The 19,306-nt window shown below is 35.2% G+C and overlaps 2 protein-coding genes across 3 annotated transcripts; one reads left to right on the top strand and one right to left on the bottom strand.

Annotated features, from left to right (window-relative positions):
• Positions 1 to 105: 105 nt before the first annotated feature.
• On the bottom strand, positions 106 to 5,453 carry LOC104248143 (uncharacterized). Of its 2 annotated transcripts, XM_070161550.1 has the most exons (15): positions 5,394 to 5,453; positions 5,151 to 5,236; positions 4,912 to 5,023; positions 4,670 to 4,782; positions 4,274 to 4,396; positions 3,949 to 4,157; positions 2,586 to 2,661; positions 2,253 to 2,339; positions 2,068 to 2,148; positions 1,749 to 1,781; positions 1,593 to 1,646; positions 1,431 to 1,472; positions 920 to 998; positions 769 to 839; positions 106 to 601 (listed from the first exon to the last, which is right to left on the bottom strand). In XM_070161550.1, exons 2-15 carry the CDS (start codon positions 5,232 to 5,234, stop codon positions 521 to 523), a joined length of 1,245 nt encoding a protein of 414 aa, XP_070017651.1. In that variant the 5' UTR covers positions 5,235 to 5,236; positions 5,394 to 5,453; the 3' UTR covers positions 106 to 520. The 2 variants fall into 2 exon arrangements, with proteins under 2 accessions (XP_070017651.1, XP_070017646.1); XM_070161545.1 differs by lacking the exon at positions 5,394 to 5,453 and having other exon boundaries at positions 5,151 to 5,385.
• A 9,627-nt stretch (positions 5,454 to 15,080) lies between these two features.
• Positions 15,081 to 16,860, top strand: LOC138878216 (uncharacterized). The gene is made up of 3 exons (XM_070157883.1): positions 15,081 to 15,339; positions 15,431 to 16,041; positions 16,468 to 16,860. Exons 1-3 carry the CDS (start codon positions 15,081 to 15,083, stop codon positions 16,858 to 16,860), a joined length of 1,263 nt encoding a protein of 420 aa, XP_070013984.1.
• The last annotated feature ends 2,446 nt before the right edge of the window (positions 16,861 to 19,306 follow it).

Raw genomic sequence — 19,306 nt, 5'->3', positions numbered from 1 at the left:
AGTATCTTTGACAAAAATAAATGTATATAAAAAGGATCAAAAGCATTTAATTATATCGTGTATCTTCCTTCTACGTGCACTTTCAAATATAAGTAGCAAAGAATATTAAAGTGTCACAAGTTTATCAAGTAATAATATTTTGATACTACAAAAAAATTGGATGAGAAACTAAAATCTTCCTACCAAATACATCTAACAACAACAACAACCCAGTATAATCCCACTTAGTGGGGTCTGGGGAGGGTAGTGTGTACGCAGACTTTACCCCTACCCTAGGGTAGAGAGACTGTTTCCAAATAGACCCCCGGCATCCTTCCCTCCAAGAACTTCCCACCTTGCCCTTGGGGAGACTCGAACTCACAACCTCTCGGTTGGAAGTGGGGGTTGCTTACCATCAGGAAAGATAAAATAAAAAAATAAAAAAAATTAAATAAAACAAATCCATTTTTAACCATTTGAAGATTGTGTACATAGGAAAGATTTACAAATATAGCCTTTGTTGAATACTCCTTCAAGCCTCCTAGCAGACGACGTCCCTGATATTGAGTCTTGAATCGTAGGAACCAAACCTTATCATCATGCTAGGAATAAATGCTATCAACTGCACAAAACATTGGAGGAAATCATTATTAAGGTAACTGTATTTAACTTTTACGAGATGATAATATTAAAAAAAAAAATTACACTATCATAACAACTAAGAAAAAAAAAGAATGAACAAGAAATTAAAAGGTTAGCGTATATTAATCTAATACTTATAGTGCTTACCCAAGCAAGGCCGATGCAAAACATACTAAAACCAGGATAATTAAATGGAGCTCTCTCAGATAAGAAAAGATCTATAAAGAGATGAACGTTGTTAGTTTGAAAATTTAGGTCAAATTAAACACATAAAGTGAATAACAAATTAATTAGTTACCTGTCAAAGGACTAAATATAAATGGAGAGAGAATATTGGCGAAGGAGTTTACGCCTGAAATGCACCCTTGAGCAATTCCCTACTAGGTCGACAAAATAACAATTAATGGAACATTCATTTATATAACAATCAAATTCAAAAATAAATGTAAAAGCACCTACGTGGGTTCGAGTCACTCTAGAGGGAAAGTGTGAAAACACTGTAGAACCTCCTAATTTGGGAGGATTTTTTCAAAAATAAAAAATAAAAAAATATTATTTAGGATTCTGACTTGTTTTCTCTAATAGCTTGAAAAGAACTTTATACTATCGGTATATTTTAACATGTTGTATTAGGTTACCTGCCTTATTTTCTAGGTTACAAGTCTCACTTATATAGTATATAAAGATACTTTTCATAGTTTAATTAGATCATAATATTGTAATCTTAGCTTGTACAAAAGTGTAAATCAAGGTCAATTGTATACCACAGTGATGTATATAGCTAATGAAAGGTACTTATGCTAAATTACCTGTTCGTTTGGCCCAACTTGTTTTGAAACAATGCTTTGTAACTAGATTGAATAAAACATTTAGGTTAATATTACAACCATGATAATCAATCAAAAAAATAATAATAATAAAAAATTGAAAAGTACTCCATTATTTTTCGGAGAAAATAAGAAACAACTTACAGCTGGTTTTGCTAGGAAGAGAAACATAGGAAACAAAGCAACTATATAAGGAACCTGAAATCATGAAAAATTGTGACAAATGTAAAAAATAAAGATCTTGAATTGGGAAATATATATGCTGAGACCTCAATAGTAAATTTCAAAGCTTTATCTTACCCAGGCTGCCCATGCAATACTATCTATTAGCATCTGCAGAATAATCAGAAAATTTAAGTTATGTACGCTCGTAGTGTGAAAATCTAAATATTTTAATGATTTAATATGTTATAATAAGTTACTTACCCTTTTTTCAAAGTTACAAACCAATATTGGTTATATAAAATTATTGTTTTTATTACCTTTTAAGTGATCTCTTTGTGTAAATATTTTTTATACCGTCCACGTAACTTAATACTCTTTCAAAATATAGCAATAAGAACCAAAAAAGGAGAAATAAAATAGAGAGAAATTCCACGAAATCGTAGAAGGCACATACATTGGTAAAACCAGCTATGAGCGCCGAGGAAAGTATCGTCTCTTCTCGTATTATAGGAGCCAACTTAGGCACTAAGATCAACTGCTCGAAAAAATTGAAGAGGAATTAATTACAAAATTATTGTAAGCACAAAAATTACGTGAAATTAACTTGATCTACTGGACGAAATCAATTTGAACTTATACCTGAGAAAATGTTGCTCCACCGTAGCAAATCAACATTAGAATAGCAAAATTGTCTTTGTTGTATTGAAATCGAGCCCTTAAAAAGTACTACAAAATAATCAAAAAAATGTTAGTTGTGAGTTTTGAAGGGGAGCCTTGGCGTAACTGGTAAAGTTGTCGTCATGTGACCAGGATGTCACAGATTCGAGCCGTGGAAATAGCATCTTGCAGAAATGCAGGATAAGGCTGCGTATGATAGATCCTTGTGGTCCGGGCTGTTTTTTTTTTTTTTTTTTTGTGAGGTTTACTAATTCTCTATGGAATTGACACTTAAGAGAGCTATAAAATGAGTACCATAAATGGAGTTCGTATTCCACCCTCACCAATACCATATAAGAAAGCAATACTTGTCGCCAATGAAAATGTGGTGCTGCCAAAACAGGATAAAAGAACAATGAGAAAAGTTAATAAATCTGAGCAAAATGCACAATCAAAATGTGTTGCTTATTTCATTTCTTTCTTAAACTTATAATGCATACACTTCGATTTTATTTTGTTTAACCTAATCAACCTTATTTGAAGGGGCGTATTGGCGTAACTGGTAAAGTTATTGCTACATGACCAGAAGATCACGGGTTCAAGCCGTAAAAACAGCCTCTTGTAGAAATGTGGGATAAGATGCGTACAATAAACTCTTGTGGTCCGACCATTCCCCAAACCCCGCGCATAACGGGAATTTAGTGCATGGGGCTGCCCTAATCAACCCTATCGACCTAAGCTAACTTGGAATTGAAATGCAGTTAGAGATAGAATTTTCTGAAAAAGCAGGAAGCAGGGCATGCATAATCCAGTATCGTATCGTTACTTTAAATACGATGTTTGTTTTAATTGTTACTTAAATTTTATTGCTGAAGACATCCAACTTGGTATGGGGTTGGGACCCCATAATTGTGATTTGTGAAAGGATTTTTTTTTCCTCCCTTTTTGGGTGAAAGAAGTTCGAGTAATGAAGAATAGAGAGGTGTAAAGTTGTTTTTCAAAAGGTAGGAACCATCAATGATAAAAAAAAAAATTATCTTCATGCATGCTTTTATATATCAATAGTCACTTTCACACTTTTTGATTCTGATATGTCTAAGGTTAGAAGCGGTGGCTGAGGCAGAATTTTCACTAAAGGGATTTAAAAAAAAAATTAAAAGAAATTGTGGGTTGTGAGAATTTAACCAATTACAACACAAAGGTTTTGAACCCCTTTATCACTGAGCTACGCTTTTGGGTAATATGAAAGAGATTCAAAAAATAATATATAGAGGTAAAAAAATAAATTTTGCCTTATATACACAATGTAATTTTTCGGAAAAAGGGGTGAACCCCTCTGACCCTCTAAATCCGCCCCTGGTTAGGAGATAAAATAGAGATAACCGAAGTAATAGCTTAAAAGTGTTAATTGAATAATAAAAAATATTTATGACTTTTTCAACTACAAAATAAGTACTTAAACAGGCATAAGATACCAACAACCAATAAAAAAATTTTATGACTTTTTCAACTACAAAATAAGTACTTAAACAGGCCTAAGATACCAACAACGCATTAATGATAGTCTAATTTTCTTTTATAGTTTTTATTGGCACTACATATGTATCACGTTGTATTATTTTACCTACCAAATGTTAGAAGGTAGACTAGAAAGTTGTAGGTAATGTCATCATCTTACCTACTCTTGAGCAACCTAATAATATGGTAAAACGACGGAATACTTTTTGGACTCAGCGTTTTCTCCGAGGAATCATCGCCTCCAGACTCATCAGCATTATTGGTTAATATGGGTTGATTGAGAGCATCGTCGTTCTTATTAATACGAGTTGTCTCCTTTAGAAATATTGTCATGTATACTGCCGCGGCCGTTGAAGAAATAGATGACACCTTCATTAATCCAACAATTATTTAACAAATTATAACTGAAACTAAGAGCAATGTACAGTTAATTAGTCACAAAATAGAAATAATTAAGAAGATGATAAAGAGAGATGTAAATTAACCAGAAATATTTGAGCTGTGGAGAGGAAACGAGCAGCAAAGGTACCACATAAATATGCAGCAGAGCCTACACCTGCCACAATTCCAATAGCAGAAGCACGCTTCTCTTCTGATATGCAATCTGCCTAATTTAACAAATACGAATTCAAAATTTAGAGTCGATAAATATCGAGTTAATATAAAGTCAACAAAAGCAACAACAACCCAGTGAAATTCTATTAGTGGAGTCTGGGGAGGGCAGTATGTACGCAGACCTTTACCCCTACCCGAGGGTAGAGAGACTGTTTCCGATAGACCCTCGGCTCAGAAAACGAAAAGAGACAATATATAAGTACCATCAATAAAAACCTTAGAAAGAAATAACAATGGATTAGGCTAAAATTCAAATGAAATAATACCGCATAAGCAATGGGTAGGCACTGAATGCCAGTATCGCTGAGCATGCCAGTCAGGGTCCTTACGACATAGTAGGCATAGAAATAGTTTGTAGTCCTCCTATATGCCATTATTACTTTAAAAAAAAATAAGAAATTAGTGATAATTCTACGACAATTGACATGGAAGAACAGTTTTGCTGATATTTTTAGAAAGAATTTTATCGAAAATATACTCAGTTGCATGCGAAAAAGACAAATTTTACCAGATGGAAGAATGGAGGCAGTGACAGGGACAATGAGCAGAGCTTTTCTTCCATATACATCAGATAAGTTTCCAATCAGTGGCATCATCAACATTGATCCAAGCCCCATAATCTAAATGAATTGATCATCAAGAATTTAGAATAATCAAATTATTCGAAACGGGCAAATCCGTATTTTTTTCTATAAAAAATAGAATAATTGATGTGAGCCGATTCTTTCAGATGGAGTTGCTACTTACAGCCTGCTGTAAACCAGAAAGATAAATGGCAAGAGAGCATTTGTCTTGAGAAGGGCAAAGTGCATCCATAGTGATATCAGTCATTGCTGGATTCACCACATTTAACGCAAAATTTGAGAGAAATACTGTCACAAACAGATGTTTCAAACTGCTAATCTTACTATCCATTTTCTCTCCTGTTGAGCTACACTATAAACTGAATAGATAGTTGTTGCAGGTTTGAACAAACATGTAGTTACTTACCTCTCAATATTATCAAAAAAAATAATCTAGTATTACTTATTCATTTCTTGAATACCTTTCTTTTGTCTATCTATATGTATGAAGAGTTGACAATTTATTCATCGAAAATAGAATAATTAAGTCTTACTAATTAATGGTTGGTGTAAAAGAGAACGGCGAGTGATTAATGTTGTGTTCACACTATCCTTCTATTTTTCATTGCTACGGGCCTTAGTAAAATTACTAGTTATTGTTATTACATGTCATCAATTTTTTGCTTTTTATGATGTTGTTACTATTTCTATGTTTTCTGTTGATGGTACTGATATATGCATAGGCGAATGTAGTGTGTTAGTTATGGGTTCAATTGAACCCATAACTTTCGACGCAGAGTAGAAATTTATGTGTAAAAACTCATTAAATTGCAAAAAATAATAGATTTGAACCCATAACTTTAAAAATATAATGGGTTCAATGTTAAAAATTTGAAAAGTTGAACCCATAGATTTTAAATCATGGATCTGCCTCTAGATATATGATCTCTTCTCGTTTTTTCCGTCTTCTTCAGCCGAGGGTCTATCGAAAATAGCCTCTCTTCCCCATCGAGGTAGGAGTAAGATCTCGTACACACTATCATTTCCAGACTCCACTTGTTAGATTTTACTGAATCGTTGTTGTTATAAAAGAGAACGGATTAAGAGTCCTTTAAAGGGCAAATCCTAATTCAAATCATGATTAAAAATAGTATTTTTATTTTATTTTGTGAAGTACCAACCTCCAACTAACAGGTCTTTTAAAGGGTTCTATCATACATGGACCAATTAGGTCATGCTCTGCACTATGAGTGAACACTCTAAACTACCTATCATTAGTTTGACTAGAATAATTGAGTAATGATGCAGGTGTACTAGTTTGGTAACTTAGGTATTCAGCTCTTTTTTCTTTCTAATTTTTCTTTATGTTGTTAGAATTGTTTAAAAATATTGTTGCATCCGTATGAGATCCTTCGAGACATAAATAACTTTTGGAGTATCCGACATAAGACTAGAGCAACATAGGTTTTTTTAAGAAAATTTTACCTCCTATAGCTCCTAAAGCAAAGGTATACGTCTTATTTATTATAAACTAAAATTATTTTAAAATATTATTTTCTATATTTACTTTTTATATTTTATACCAAAATAAGTATTATGGTATATACTACAATTGAAGCATGAAATAGGGCATTAAATACGCTATTTATGTTTTTCCTCTCTCTTAGACAGCTGGACATACATATTTTTAAGGTGATTGATATTATTGTATTCATGAATAAATGGCGTGAATATATGCACATACAACTGGACTGTCCTAATTTTAGGCGTTTTTTACTGTTGTATTCATGAATACAACAATGCAAATACATGTGAATATATGCACGTACAGCTGGACTGTCCTGATTTTAGGCGCTTTTTGCTGCTGTATTCATGAATACATGACGCAAATACATGTGAATACATGTGCATACAGCTGGACTTGCCTGATTTTTTGTGTTTTTTACTGTTGTATTCATGAATACAGCAGCATGAATACATGTGAATATATGCGTGTACAGCTGGATTGTCCTAATTTTAGGCACTTTTTGCTATTGTATTCATGAATAGATGGCGCGAATACATGTGAATATATCTGCGTACAGCTGGACTACCCTGATTTTTAGGTATTTTTTGTTGTTGTATTCATGAATACAACAACGCGAATACAATAAATACATTATCGTAACTACTGAATAGTAGCTATAGGAAGTAATTATGTATATGGTAGCTATAGAAAGTTAATAGACACTAAACAATAGTGGTTTCTGAAAATTCCTCTTTCTTTTATCATTTATAATTAGTTGCAAAAGGAGTTCCTCTCGAGTCCTATTAGTAGGCATTTGGACATAAAACACTGAGAAATTTGAAGGAAAAAGAAAAAAGAAACTTTTGAAGTTAAGTTAAAAAAATATATATATAAAAATTAAAATTGTATTCTATAGGCATTCTACTTTAAAATAATATTTCAATTTTGTGAGAGAAAAATATCGTTTACTTCAAAAAAAAATCACTTTCTCGAATTGGAAACTCATCCTCAAATTTTTCATCTTCAAAAATTCAGTTATCTATATAACCAAACACTGATTTGAAAATATTTTTTAGAAAAAAAGGTAGATAATGAGAAAAGTTAATATTTTTTCAGTTATTTCTGATGATGTCCATCTCATTGAAGAAGTATTAGGCATGTGCCTAATAAGAGTTTTCTTTGGTTTGGTAGCCAACCTTGTTGACTTGGTTTGGTTGGTAACCAACCTTGTTGAATTAGTTTGGTTTGGTAGCCAACCTTGTTGAATTTCTTTGGTTTGGTAGCCAACTTTGTTGAATTGTGAAAAGTGTGTGTAAATTGTCAAATATTGTAGGCTTTAGAGGGTGAATCTTTGGCTATAAAAGGAGAGCTTCAACTCTCATTTCTTCACACCAACAAAGAGAGAAAGAAAGAGTGAGGTTTCACAGACAAGGTATAAGAAAATAGTCTGTGAGGAAAATACAGAGTGAGCGATATTGTAGTGAGGTGGGAATATCAAAAGAGGGTTATTTCTTTTGAGTGTTGTAGTGGTCTTTGGAGTATTTATCTCCGACCTACAAAGTGTAAAATTCCTTACTATAGTGATATCAGTTGCTCCTCTCGGGGTCGTGGTTTTTTCCCTTATTCAGAAGGGTTTTCCACGTAAAAATCTTGGTGTCATTGTTACTCTTTTATTCTTGTTAATTACCGTATCTCGGTGCTACATTATTATTCCGCTTTATTACCGTGAATATTATTTTGGTAAGGGGTTTATTCCCAACAACTGGTATCAGAGCACAGGTTCTGCTCGTTCACTGAAATACTATTCACTGTCGGTAGTACTATACTTGGTGAAAAATAAAAATGTCCGGAGTAAAGTACGAGGTAGCAAAATTCAACGGAGATAACGGTTTCTCAACATGGCAAAGAAGGATGAGAGATCTGCTCATCCAACAAGGATTACACAAGGTTCTAGATGTTGATTCCAAAAAGCCTGATACCATGAAAACTGAGGATTGGGCTGACTTAGATGAAAGAGCTGCTAGTGCAATTAGGTTGCACTTATCAGATGATGTGGTAAATAACATCATTGATGAAGACACTGCACGTGGAATTTGGACAAGGTTGGAAAGCCTATACATGTCCAAAACGCTGACAAATAAATTGTACCTGAAGAAGCAGTTATACGCCCTACACATGAGTGAAGGTACGAATTTTTTGTCACATTTAAATGTGTTTAACGGACTAATCACACAGCTTGCCAACCTCGGAGTGAAAATCGAGGAAGAAGATAAAGCCATCTTGCTATTGAACTCGTTGCCATCTTCGTACGATAATTTGGCAACAACTATCCTGCATGGTAAGACTACTATTGAGTTGAAAGATGTCACATCGGCTCTTCTACTCAATGAGAAGATGAGAAAGAAGCCTGAAAATCAAGGACAGGCTCTCATCACAGAAGGTAGAGGCAGGAGTTATCAAAGGAGTTCGAACAACTATGGTAGATCCGGAGCTCGTGGGAAGTCAAAGAACCGATCCAAATCAAGAGTCAGAAATTGCTACAACTGTAATCAACCAGGTCACTTCAAAAGAGATTGCCCAAATCCAAGGAAGGGCAAAGGTGAAACCAGTGGCCAGAAGAATGACGACAACACAGCCGCCATGGTGCAAAATAATGATAATGTTGTCCTCTTTATAAATGAGGAAGAGGAATGCATGCACCTGTCAGGTTCAGAGTCGGAATGGGTGGTTGACACAGCGGCATCTCACCATGCCACACCGGTAAGAGATCTTTTTTGCAGATATGTAGCAGGTGATTTCGGCACAGTGAAAATGGGTAACACAAGTTACTCAAAGATTGCGGGGATTGGTGACATTTGTATCAAGACAAATGTCGGATGCACATTGGTTCTAAAGGATGTGCGGCATGTACCTGATTTACGGATGAACTTGATCTCGGGAATTGCTTTAGACCGAGATGGATACGAGAGCTATTTTGCAAATCAAAAGTGGAGACTCACTAAGGGATCATTGGTGATTGCAAAGGGAGTTGCTCGTGGCACGTTGTACAGGACAAATGCAGAAATATGCCAAGGTGAATTGAACGCGGCACAAGATGAGATTTCTGTAGATTTGTGGCACAAAAGAATGGGTCATATGAGCGAGAAGGGATTGCAGATTCTTGCCAAGAAATCACTCATTTCTTATGCCAAAGGTACAACGGTAAAACCTTGTGACTACTGTTTATTTGGTAAGCAAGCATAGAGTCTCATTTCAGACATCGTCTGAAAGAAAATTGAATATACTTGATTTAGTATATTCTGATGTTTGCGGCCCAATGGAAATTGAATCAATGGGCGGTAACAAATATTTTGTTACTTTTATTGATGATGCTTCACGAAAATTATGGGTTTATATTTTGAAAACCAAAGATCAGGTGTTTCAAGTTTTCCAGAAGTTTCATGCTCTAGTAGAAAGGGAGACGGGTCGAAAGCTAAAGCGTCTCCGAAGTGACAATGGAGGTGAGTACACTTCAAGGGAATTTGAAGAGTATTGTTCAAGTCATGGGATCAGACATGAAAAGACAGTTCCTGGAACCCCACAGCACAATGGCGTAGCCGAGAGGATGAACCGCACCATTGTGGAGAAGGTGAGAAGCATGCTCAGAATGGCTAAACTGCCTAAGTCATTCTGGGGTGAAGCAGTTCAGACAGCCTGTTACCTGATCAATAGGAGTCCATCAGTTCCGTTGGCGTTTGAAATCCCAGAGAGAGTCTGGACCAACAAGGAGGTGTCCTACTCGCATCTGAAGGTGTTCGGTTGCAGAGCTTTTGCACATGTACCAAAAGAGCAGAGAACAAAGCTGGATGATAAATCTATTCTCTGCATATTTATCGGATATGGAGATGAAGAGTTCGGGTACAGACTGTGGGATCCTGTAAAGAAGAAGGTCATCAGAAGTAGAGATGTAGTCTTCCGAGAAAGTGAAGTTGGAACTGCTGCTGATATGTCAGAAAAGGCGAAGAATGGTATAATTCCTAACTTTGTTACTATTCCTTCTACTTCTAACAATCCCACAAGTGCAGAAAGTACGACCGACGAGGTTGCCGAGCAGGGGGAGCAACCTGGTGAGGTTATTGAGCAGGGGGAGCAACTTGATGAAGGTGTCGAGGAAGTGGAGCACCCCACTCAGGGAGAAGAACAACCTCAACCTCTGAGGAGATCAGAGAGGCCAAGGGTAGAGTCACGCAGGTACCCTTCCACAGAGTATGTCCTCATCAGTGATGAGGGGGAGCCAGAAAGTCTTAAGGAGGTGTTGTCCCATCCAGAAAAGAACCAGTGGATGAAAGCTATGCAAGAAGAGATGGAATCTCTCCAGAAAAATGGCACATACAAGCTGGTTGAACTTCCAAAGGGTAAAAGACCACTCAAATGCAAATGGGTCTTTAAACTCAAGAAAGATGGAGATGGCAAGCTGGTCAGATACAAAGCTCGATTGGTGGTTAAAGGCTTCGAACAGAAGAAAGGTATTGATTTTGACGAAATTTTCTCCCCCGTTGTTAAAATGACTTCTATTCGAACAATTTTGAGCTTAGCAGCTAGCCTAGATCTTGAAGTGGAGCAGTTGGATGTGAAAACTGCATTTCTTCATGGAGATTTGGAAGAGGAGATTTATATGGAGCAACCAGAAGGATTTGAAGTAGCTGGAAAGAAACACATGGTGTGCAAATTGAATAAGAGTCTTTATGGATTGAAGCAGGCACCAAGGCAGTGGTACATGAAGTTTGATTCATTCATGAAAAGTCAAACATACCTAAAGACCTATTCTGATCCATGTGTATACTTCAAAAGATTTTCTGAGAATAACTTTATTATATTGTTGTTGTATGTGGATGACATGTTAATTGTAGGAAAAGACAAGGGGTTGATAGCAAAGTTGAAAGGAGATCTGTCCAAGTCATTTGATATGAAGGACTTGGGCCCAGCACAACAAATTCTAGGGATGAAGATAGTTCGAGAGAGAACAAGTAGAAAGTTGTGGCTATCTCAGGAGAAGTACATTGAACGTGTACTAGAACGCTTCAACATGAAGAATGCTAAGCCAGTCAGCACACCTCTTGCTGGTCATCTAAAGTTGAGTAAGAAGATGTGTCCTACAACAGTGGAGGAGAAAGGGAACATGGCTAAAGTTCCTTATGCTTCAGCAGTCGGAAGCTTGATGTATGCAATGGTATGTACTAGACCTGATATTGCTCACGCAGTTGGTGTTGTCAGCAGGTTTCTTGAAAATCCTGGAAAGGAACATTGGGAAGCAGTCAAGTGGATACTCAGGTACCTGAGAGGTACCACGGGAGATTGTTTGTGCTTTGGAGGATCTGATCCAATCTTGAAGGGCTATACAGATGCTGATATGGCAGGTGACATTGACAACAGAAAATCTACTACTGGATATTTATTTACATTTTCAGGGGGAGCTATATCATGGCAGTCTAAGTTGCAGAAGTGCGTTGCACTTTCAACAACTGAAGCAGAGTACATTGCCGCTACAGAAACTGGCAAGGAGATGATATGGCTCAAGCGATTCCTTCAAGAGCTTGGATTGCATCAGAAGGAGTATGTCGTCTATTGTGACAGTCAAAGTGCAATAGACCTTAGCAAGAACTCTATGTACCATGCAAGGACCAAACACATTGATGTGAGATATCATTGGATTCGAGAAATGGTAGATGATGAATCTCTAAAAGTCTTGAAGATTTCTACAAGTGAGAATCCCGCAGATATGCTGACCAAGGTGGTACCAAGGAACAAGTTCGAGCTATGCAAAGAACTTGTCGGCATGCACTCAAACTAGAAGACAGTGCTACCTCCTCTAGATGAATGAGACTGGAGGGGGAGATTGATGATGTCCATCTCATTGAAGAAGTATTAGGCATGTGCCTAATAAGAGTTTTCTTTGGTTTGGTAGCCAACCTTGTTGACTTGGTTTGGTTGGTAGCCAACCTTGTTGAATTAGTTTGGTTTGGTAGCCAACCTTGTTGAATTTCTTTGGTTTGGTAGCCAACTTTGTTGAATTGTGAAAAGTGTGTGTAAATTGTCAAATATTGTAGGCTTTAGAGGGTGAAGCTTTGGCTATAAAAGGAGAGCTTCAACTCTCATTTCTTCACACCAACAAAGAGAGAAAGAAAGAGTGAGGTTTCACAGACAAGGTATAAGAAAATAGTCTGTGAGGAAAATAGAGAGTGAGCGATATTGTAGTGAGGTGGGAATATCAAAAGAGGGTTATTTCTTTTGAGTGTTGTAGTGGTCTTTGGAGTATTTATCTCCGACCTACAAAGTGTAAAATTCCTTACTATAGTGATATCAGTTGCTCCTCTCGGGGTCGTGGTTTTTCCCTTATTCAGAAGGGTTTTCCACGTAAAAATCTTGGTGTCATTGTTACTCTTTTATTCTTGTTAATTACCGTATCTCGGTGCTACATTATTATTCCGCTTTATTACCGTGAATATTATTTTGGTAAGGGGTTTATTCCCATCAATTTCATCAACTCGTGCTCCATTCAGTGATTTGCTTAATTTCCATGACTTATGTGGCCACTGGCCAGTAGCAGATAATGAGAAAAGTTAATATCAGGAAAGTCGTCTGGAATTTTTTTATTTATTTTTTTTAATTTAGAAATCACTACAGATCATAATCCTTGATTAGATCCTGCAGAAAATGACACAATGTTCTCTAGAAAAATTAGAAATGTCCGTTTTCTCTCCGTATTGCCTTCTCTTGGGCTTGGATTTTTTGGCTTTTTCAAATTGGATTTTTATCCTCTTTTGGACCAATGCCAGTGGCATCTTGAGCTATTAGTATACACTACATACTTATTGAATAGGGAAATTTTCGTTATAATTTTCACAAAGCACCATCTTTTAGTCCTAATTAGCCATTAATAAAAACTCTTTGCTACATTACGTCCTATAGATATCTTTTATGCAATTATATAATGTATTTAATGTATTTAAGGTAGTGTATTTAATAATACAACAAAAATTAGGGGCGTACAAAAAGGAAATCCAGATAATCCTGATATGTATTTACTTGTATTCAAACGTATGTAGCGCTAAATACGTAACGTATCTGCGCAATATCTGGGACGACGAAGATGTTAAAAACGGAAGGAAATCAAATCAATTCTGATTTCCCTAATTTTACTCAACAAACTTAAAAGTTATCCCATCAATCTGTATTCTTCTCAAAGTCAGAAATACAGAAACGTGAAAGAAGCGAAGAAACAGAGCAACTTGCTTCTATATTGTGCGATTTTCTTCTCCTCCTTATCGATTGCGACAAATTATATACAGAAGAAGGTATAACTCTTCTATATATATGGCAAGCTTGACAGTTTTGTTGCGTCATTCTGGAAAGTGGAACGATGAGGGCAATTATATCGACTTTTCCATTGAGGGAATACTGATTAAGGAGTATGCTTCCTTTAATGATCTAGTTGGTTCAATTTCTAATCAACTGGGTATAGATTTGAGCACAAATACCATTAAAATACAATACAATGTTGAAGGCAATCGCACGCCAATGGAAATACACAATGATATGGGTTACAGAGTGTATGTAAAATTGAAAAAAGATAACAGAGAATTTGGGATGTATCCTCTGTGCATTACAACTATGGAAAAAGAGCTTATCTCCGGAGATGGTTTAAATCAAGGCGACATTGTGCAGATAGACGAAGCAGTTCAAATGTACGATTCTGATACAGATGATACACTAGCTATAGAACTTGCCAATTCAGGAGAAGCGATTGGAGTGTTCGAACTCCATAAGGATTTGATAATTTCAAAAACTAATCAAAAGGAGGTTATGGTTGGACAAGTGTATAAGGATAAGGCTACATTGAAAGAGGTGATGAAGAATTATGCTATAGCTCAAAGGTTTCAATTCCGTGTTGATCGGTCTAATGCTGTCAGGTTTGATGTTTGTTTAACTTTGTTGTATTTAGTTGTAGTTGTGTGTTTCCTCCAGATGATGAACACCTTTGAAAATTTATATTTGTTTAGTATTCTTAATAATATGTATTCAGGTGTATTTTACTATTGAAAAAATACAACAGTGGCTATGATTATTTTCATATTATGTCTATAATGTTACTAAGTGTTTGATTATTCATACAAATGTATTTAGTTGTATTTATTGTATTTAATCACATCTAACAATATTGGAATTCGTTAGTATACAAAATTACATATACACAAATATCAATTTGGTACTTTATGAATAGGAAGTATATATGTCAGATTCGTTAAGTTGTCTGATGTATGAACTTTTCTTTCCAGCTATGAATTAATATGTATTTCAGAAGATTGTGATTGGAGGTTTAAGGCTTCAAGCATTAACAAATCGGAATTATTCAAGGTGAGAGAATTCAATGACAACCATACATGTCCGCTGAAGGATAAAGTGTACGAGCAGTGGCAGGCTAGTAGCAGCCTTATAAGTGGTATTATAAGGACAAAGCTTACAAACCATAAGAGGAAATACACTCCGAGGGACATTATTGATGACGTGAAATCAGATCTAGGTGTTGATGTTAGCTACATGTTGGCGTGAAGGGCTAAAGAAAAGGCAATGAATTTTCTTAGAGGTGAACCAGCTGATTCTTACAAAAAATTACCAGGATACTTATATACAATGGATAAGACATATCCAGGTTCTCACATAAGAATGGAAAAATCGTCAAAGAATGAATTCATGTACGTGTATATATCATTGTATGCATTTATAAGGGGGTTTGATCATTGTAGACCAATTGTTGTAGTGGACGGAAGTCATCTAAAATCCTACTACATCGGGACATTCGTTTCTGCAAGCACGTTGGATGGTGCAGGTGAGTACCTCAATAATAATACAATTTGTTAATATTTAAAGCATTTGAAAACATGTATTTAAAAACAATTATATTCAATTGTATTAAACAGGTCATATATTGCCACTAGCATATGGTGTTATTGATTCAGAGAACGATGCTGCTTGGACGTGGTTCTTTGAGCAATTCAAGATAGCATACGGTGTAAGGGAAAACATGTGCATTGTTTCGGGTAGAAATGAGAGCATCATTAAATCTGTATCGAGAGTATATCCGGATTTACTGCATTGTGCTTGCATATGGCATCTATGGAATAACGTATACAAGAAATTCAAAAAGAGTCATGCCAAGTTGAGTGAGATATACTTCTCGATGGCAAAAGCATACACACAAACTGAATTTGATAGTCTGATGGAGAAGGTTGAGAAGGTAGATATTAGGGTGAAAGAATACTTAGAGTTAGCTGGTTACGAAAAGTGGGCTAGGTTGTATGCACCTGTTAACAGGGGATGGACAATGACGTCAAATATCGTTGAGTCAATCAATGCAGCACTAGTTTCAGCAAGGGAATTGCCAATATATGACTTCCTCGAAGAAGTTAGGAAGATGTTTGGTCGTTGGAATTGTAGTAACCGTAAAGAAGCTACTCAAACATACAAGACGCTTGGGAAAAAATACCAGGAAATGCTGGAGTTGAATGAGACCATGTGTACCCGTATGACTGTAAGTTAATTTTTTATGGCATTGTTGTATACAACTGAATACATTTTTTTAGGCAGAACTACCCGTTAATTTTTATGAATATTTGCTTGAACTAGTAAATAATATAGATGAATACAGGTAAATACATGTTATTATTAAGACTGTATGCACGTGATAATGATTACAATGGAATTCAGGTGATTGATACAGTTTAAATTGATTGGAAATACCTGAATACAGTTGCTAAAAAAAGGTTGAATACAAATGCATACAAATGCAGACTGTAGAGTAATACAGTTGCATACAGTTGCTGGAATCAGCTGAATTTAACTGAAATTGGATGAAGTTGCAATTTTTGAAGTTGATAGTAACCATTTAACTCAGTAGTATATATTTGTTAATTCATGTAAATGTGTTCAAAACTTATATTTCTGTTTTTAAATGTAGGTGGTACCCTCAACTGAATACTTATATACTGTTAACGATGGTGGGGGGAATTACACAGTCTGCCTGCTCGAGAGAAAATGTGTTTGTGGGAGATTCCAAATTGATGAATTGCCATGCCCACATGCTTGGGCTGTATTGAAGAGCAAGTTTTTAATGCCTGAAGAATATTGCTCTAGCTATTACAAGCCAAGTACAATTGTAATGACATGCGATGTGCCAGTGTACCCGCTACCGAACAAAAATAATTGGAATATACCAGAGCATGTTGCAGAGGAGGTTGTACTACCACCCAAATGGAAAAGACCTCCTGGAAGGCCAAAGAAGAAGCGCGACAAGAATTTAAGTGAATTGTTGTTGCCGAAAAATCAACATTCATGTAGCATATGTGGGTAGGGAGGACATAACAAGCGAACTTGTAGGAATGCTCCACGTAATAAATAGTTGTATTCTGACATGTATTGGTGACTCGACAATTTCTCAACATTTATTATGACATTATCAGCTATAATGAATTCTTTTTTCGAAGTAATATATTGTGGAATGACTTTCGTTAATATTTTCTGAATTTATTTAGTTGAAGTATTTTTATATATATAAATATATATGATTTGGCTGTGAGAGTATCTTAGTATAGTTGAATACAACTATATCAATTCCTTAATATAGGTGAATACAACATGTTGAACATAGTTGAATATAGGTTAATAATACAGTTTAATTCAATTGACTTTGGAGGAATACAATGTAATACAGTTGAATACAGATCTGGACAGCTGGTTGAAACAGTTGAATTTAACTGACATTGGATGAATATAGGTAATTCAATTGTTCAATACATTTGAATACAACATGTTCAATAATGTTGACTATAGGTTAATACTACAGTTCAATTAAATTGACTATAGCTAAATACATATGAAATCAGAGAAAAATACAGCTGAATACAGTTAAATAATACAACTAAATACAAGTTAATCAATATAACTTGTATTGTTTCTAGTCAATTCAAAGTTACATCTGAATGGATGCAGCTGAATATACTTGCATACCAACTGTAGACAACTGATAAATACATTTTAATACAACTGAATTGAACTGAATAATATAGATTAATACAATAAGCTAAACAGAATAATACAACTAAATACAACTGCTTAATACTGCAAGATAAAGCTGATCTTATGCAGCTGAATACAATTCAAAAATTGGCATTAACAAAAATCATTCAACATACATAAAGTTTCAGAAATTGTAACTAACATGTGCGTTAACTAAAACTTGTTCAAGCAAACTTAACCAAATTTCAGCATGTAAGTAAATAGCATCTACGACCAAAACCACTACAATCAGTATTATTGTTCAAGCTAAACTCAAAAAAAAAAAACCTAAAGCTATTCTAAAACTATCTGCATCTTTGCCTCCGACTCAAAGATTTGCCTTTCAATCTTTGAATGTGCTTCACTCTCGCTTATTGCATCAGCATCTATCTTGCGCATAGCATAGTCCCATAACAGAGCACCATATCTTTGATGGAGAAGAGTGGCATCAAGTGGTGTTTTTTGTGTAATCTCTCCAATAGTGCTCAGAAACTCCGCGAAGGCTGCAACATGCACTCCACAATCCCTAAACAATAATTGATTGAAACGGAATATAAAATAATTAATCCATATACAGTGTATAAAACATATAAGAATGATGATTGGATACTTACATGCTACCCGCTTTCTGTTGAGGCAGATTTGGAACGAAGATAACTTCAAAAGGTTCGTTATGATCCTTGTTTGTGTATGCGGGATAAGCATACCAGTCAGTGCCTTGACTATCTCTGTAAAAGCCACTAATTGACAGATACAGAGGTAATAGCTTAGCTAGCTTTACAATCTCAGAGATATGTATGCATCATGACCGGAAGACGTGTATGAGTCATACACTTTGATACATCTATCTTTGAAAGTCACAACAACCAACACCCAATGAAGTTTTTCCTTCAAGTTCACTGGTATCAAGACATTATACACTGTATGCCAGGGTACATTAGCATGCAATCTGTAGCCCCTAATATACTCACATACAACGTCTTCTTGTTTGGCTACATTAGCATTACTATCTGTATCTTCATACCTGTCATATATTTCATATATTCTTGTCTTGAATATACAATCAAAAGTAGTAAACGTGAAGTCCCTATGCTGATTGTACTTGCCCATCTTTCGCAAATAATAGAATATGACATCCATATGCTATAAACAAAAGAGGTTGGTAGATAGTGTGAGTTTATTTGCTTGAACTAAGAAATAATATATATGAAAACCTCAATACATATGCTAAAAAAAAAAGTTGAATACAAATGAATACAGAAAATAGAGGAATACACTGTAATATAGGTGAATACAATTGTATTCAGATTATGGACTACAGTTGAATTCAACTGACATTGAATGAATACAACTAATTCAATTCCTTAATATAGGTGAATACAACATGTAGAATAGAGTTGAATATAGGTTAATAACACATTTCATTCAACTGACTTTGGTGGAATACACTGTAATACAGTTGAATACAGATCTGGACAACTGGTTGAAACAGTTGAATTTAACTGCCATTGGATGAATACAGGTAATTCAATTGTTCAATACAGTTGAATACAACAGTTTCAATAAAGTTAACTATATGTTAATAATACAATTCAATTCAATTGACTATAGCTGAATACATAGGAAATCAGAGAAAAATACAGCTGAATACAGCTGAATAATACAACTAAATACAAGTTAATAAAACAGCATGTTATTATTTAAAGATAAGATTATCATTTTTAGGAAAGACTCACATTATC

The sequence above is a fragment of the Nicotiana sylvestris genome, chromosome 1, assembly GCF_000393655.2.
Source record: "Nicotiana sylvestris chromosome 1, ASM39365v2, whole genome shotgun sequence".
Taxonomy (NCBI): Eukaryota; Viridiplantae; Streptophyta; class Magnoliopsida; order Solanales; family Solanaceae; genus Nicotiana; species Nicotiana sylvestris.
Note: the sequence above shows the minus strand (reverse complement) of the source record. Positions and strands in the feature narration are given on the sequence as shown.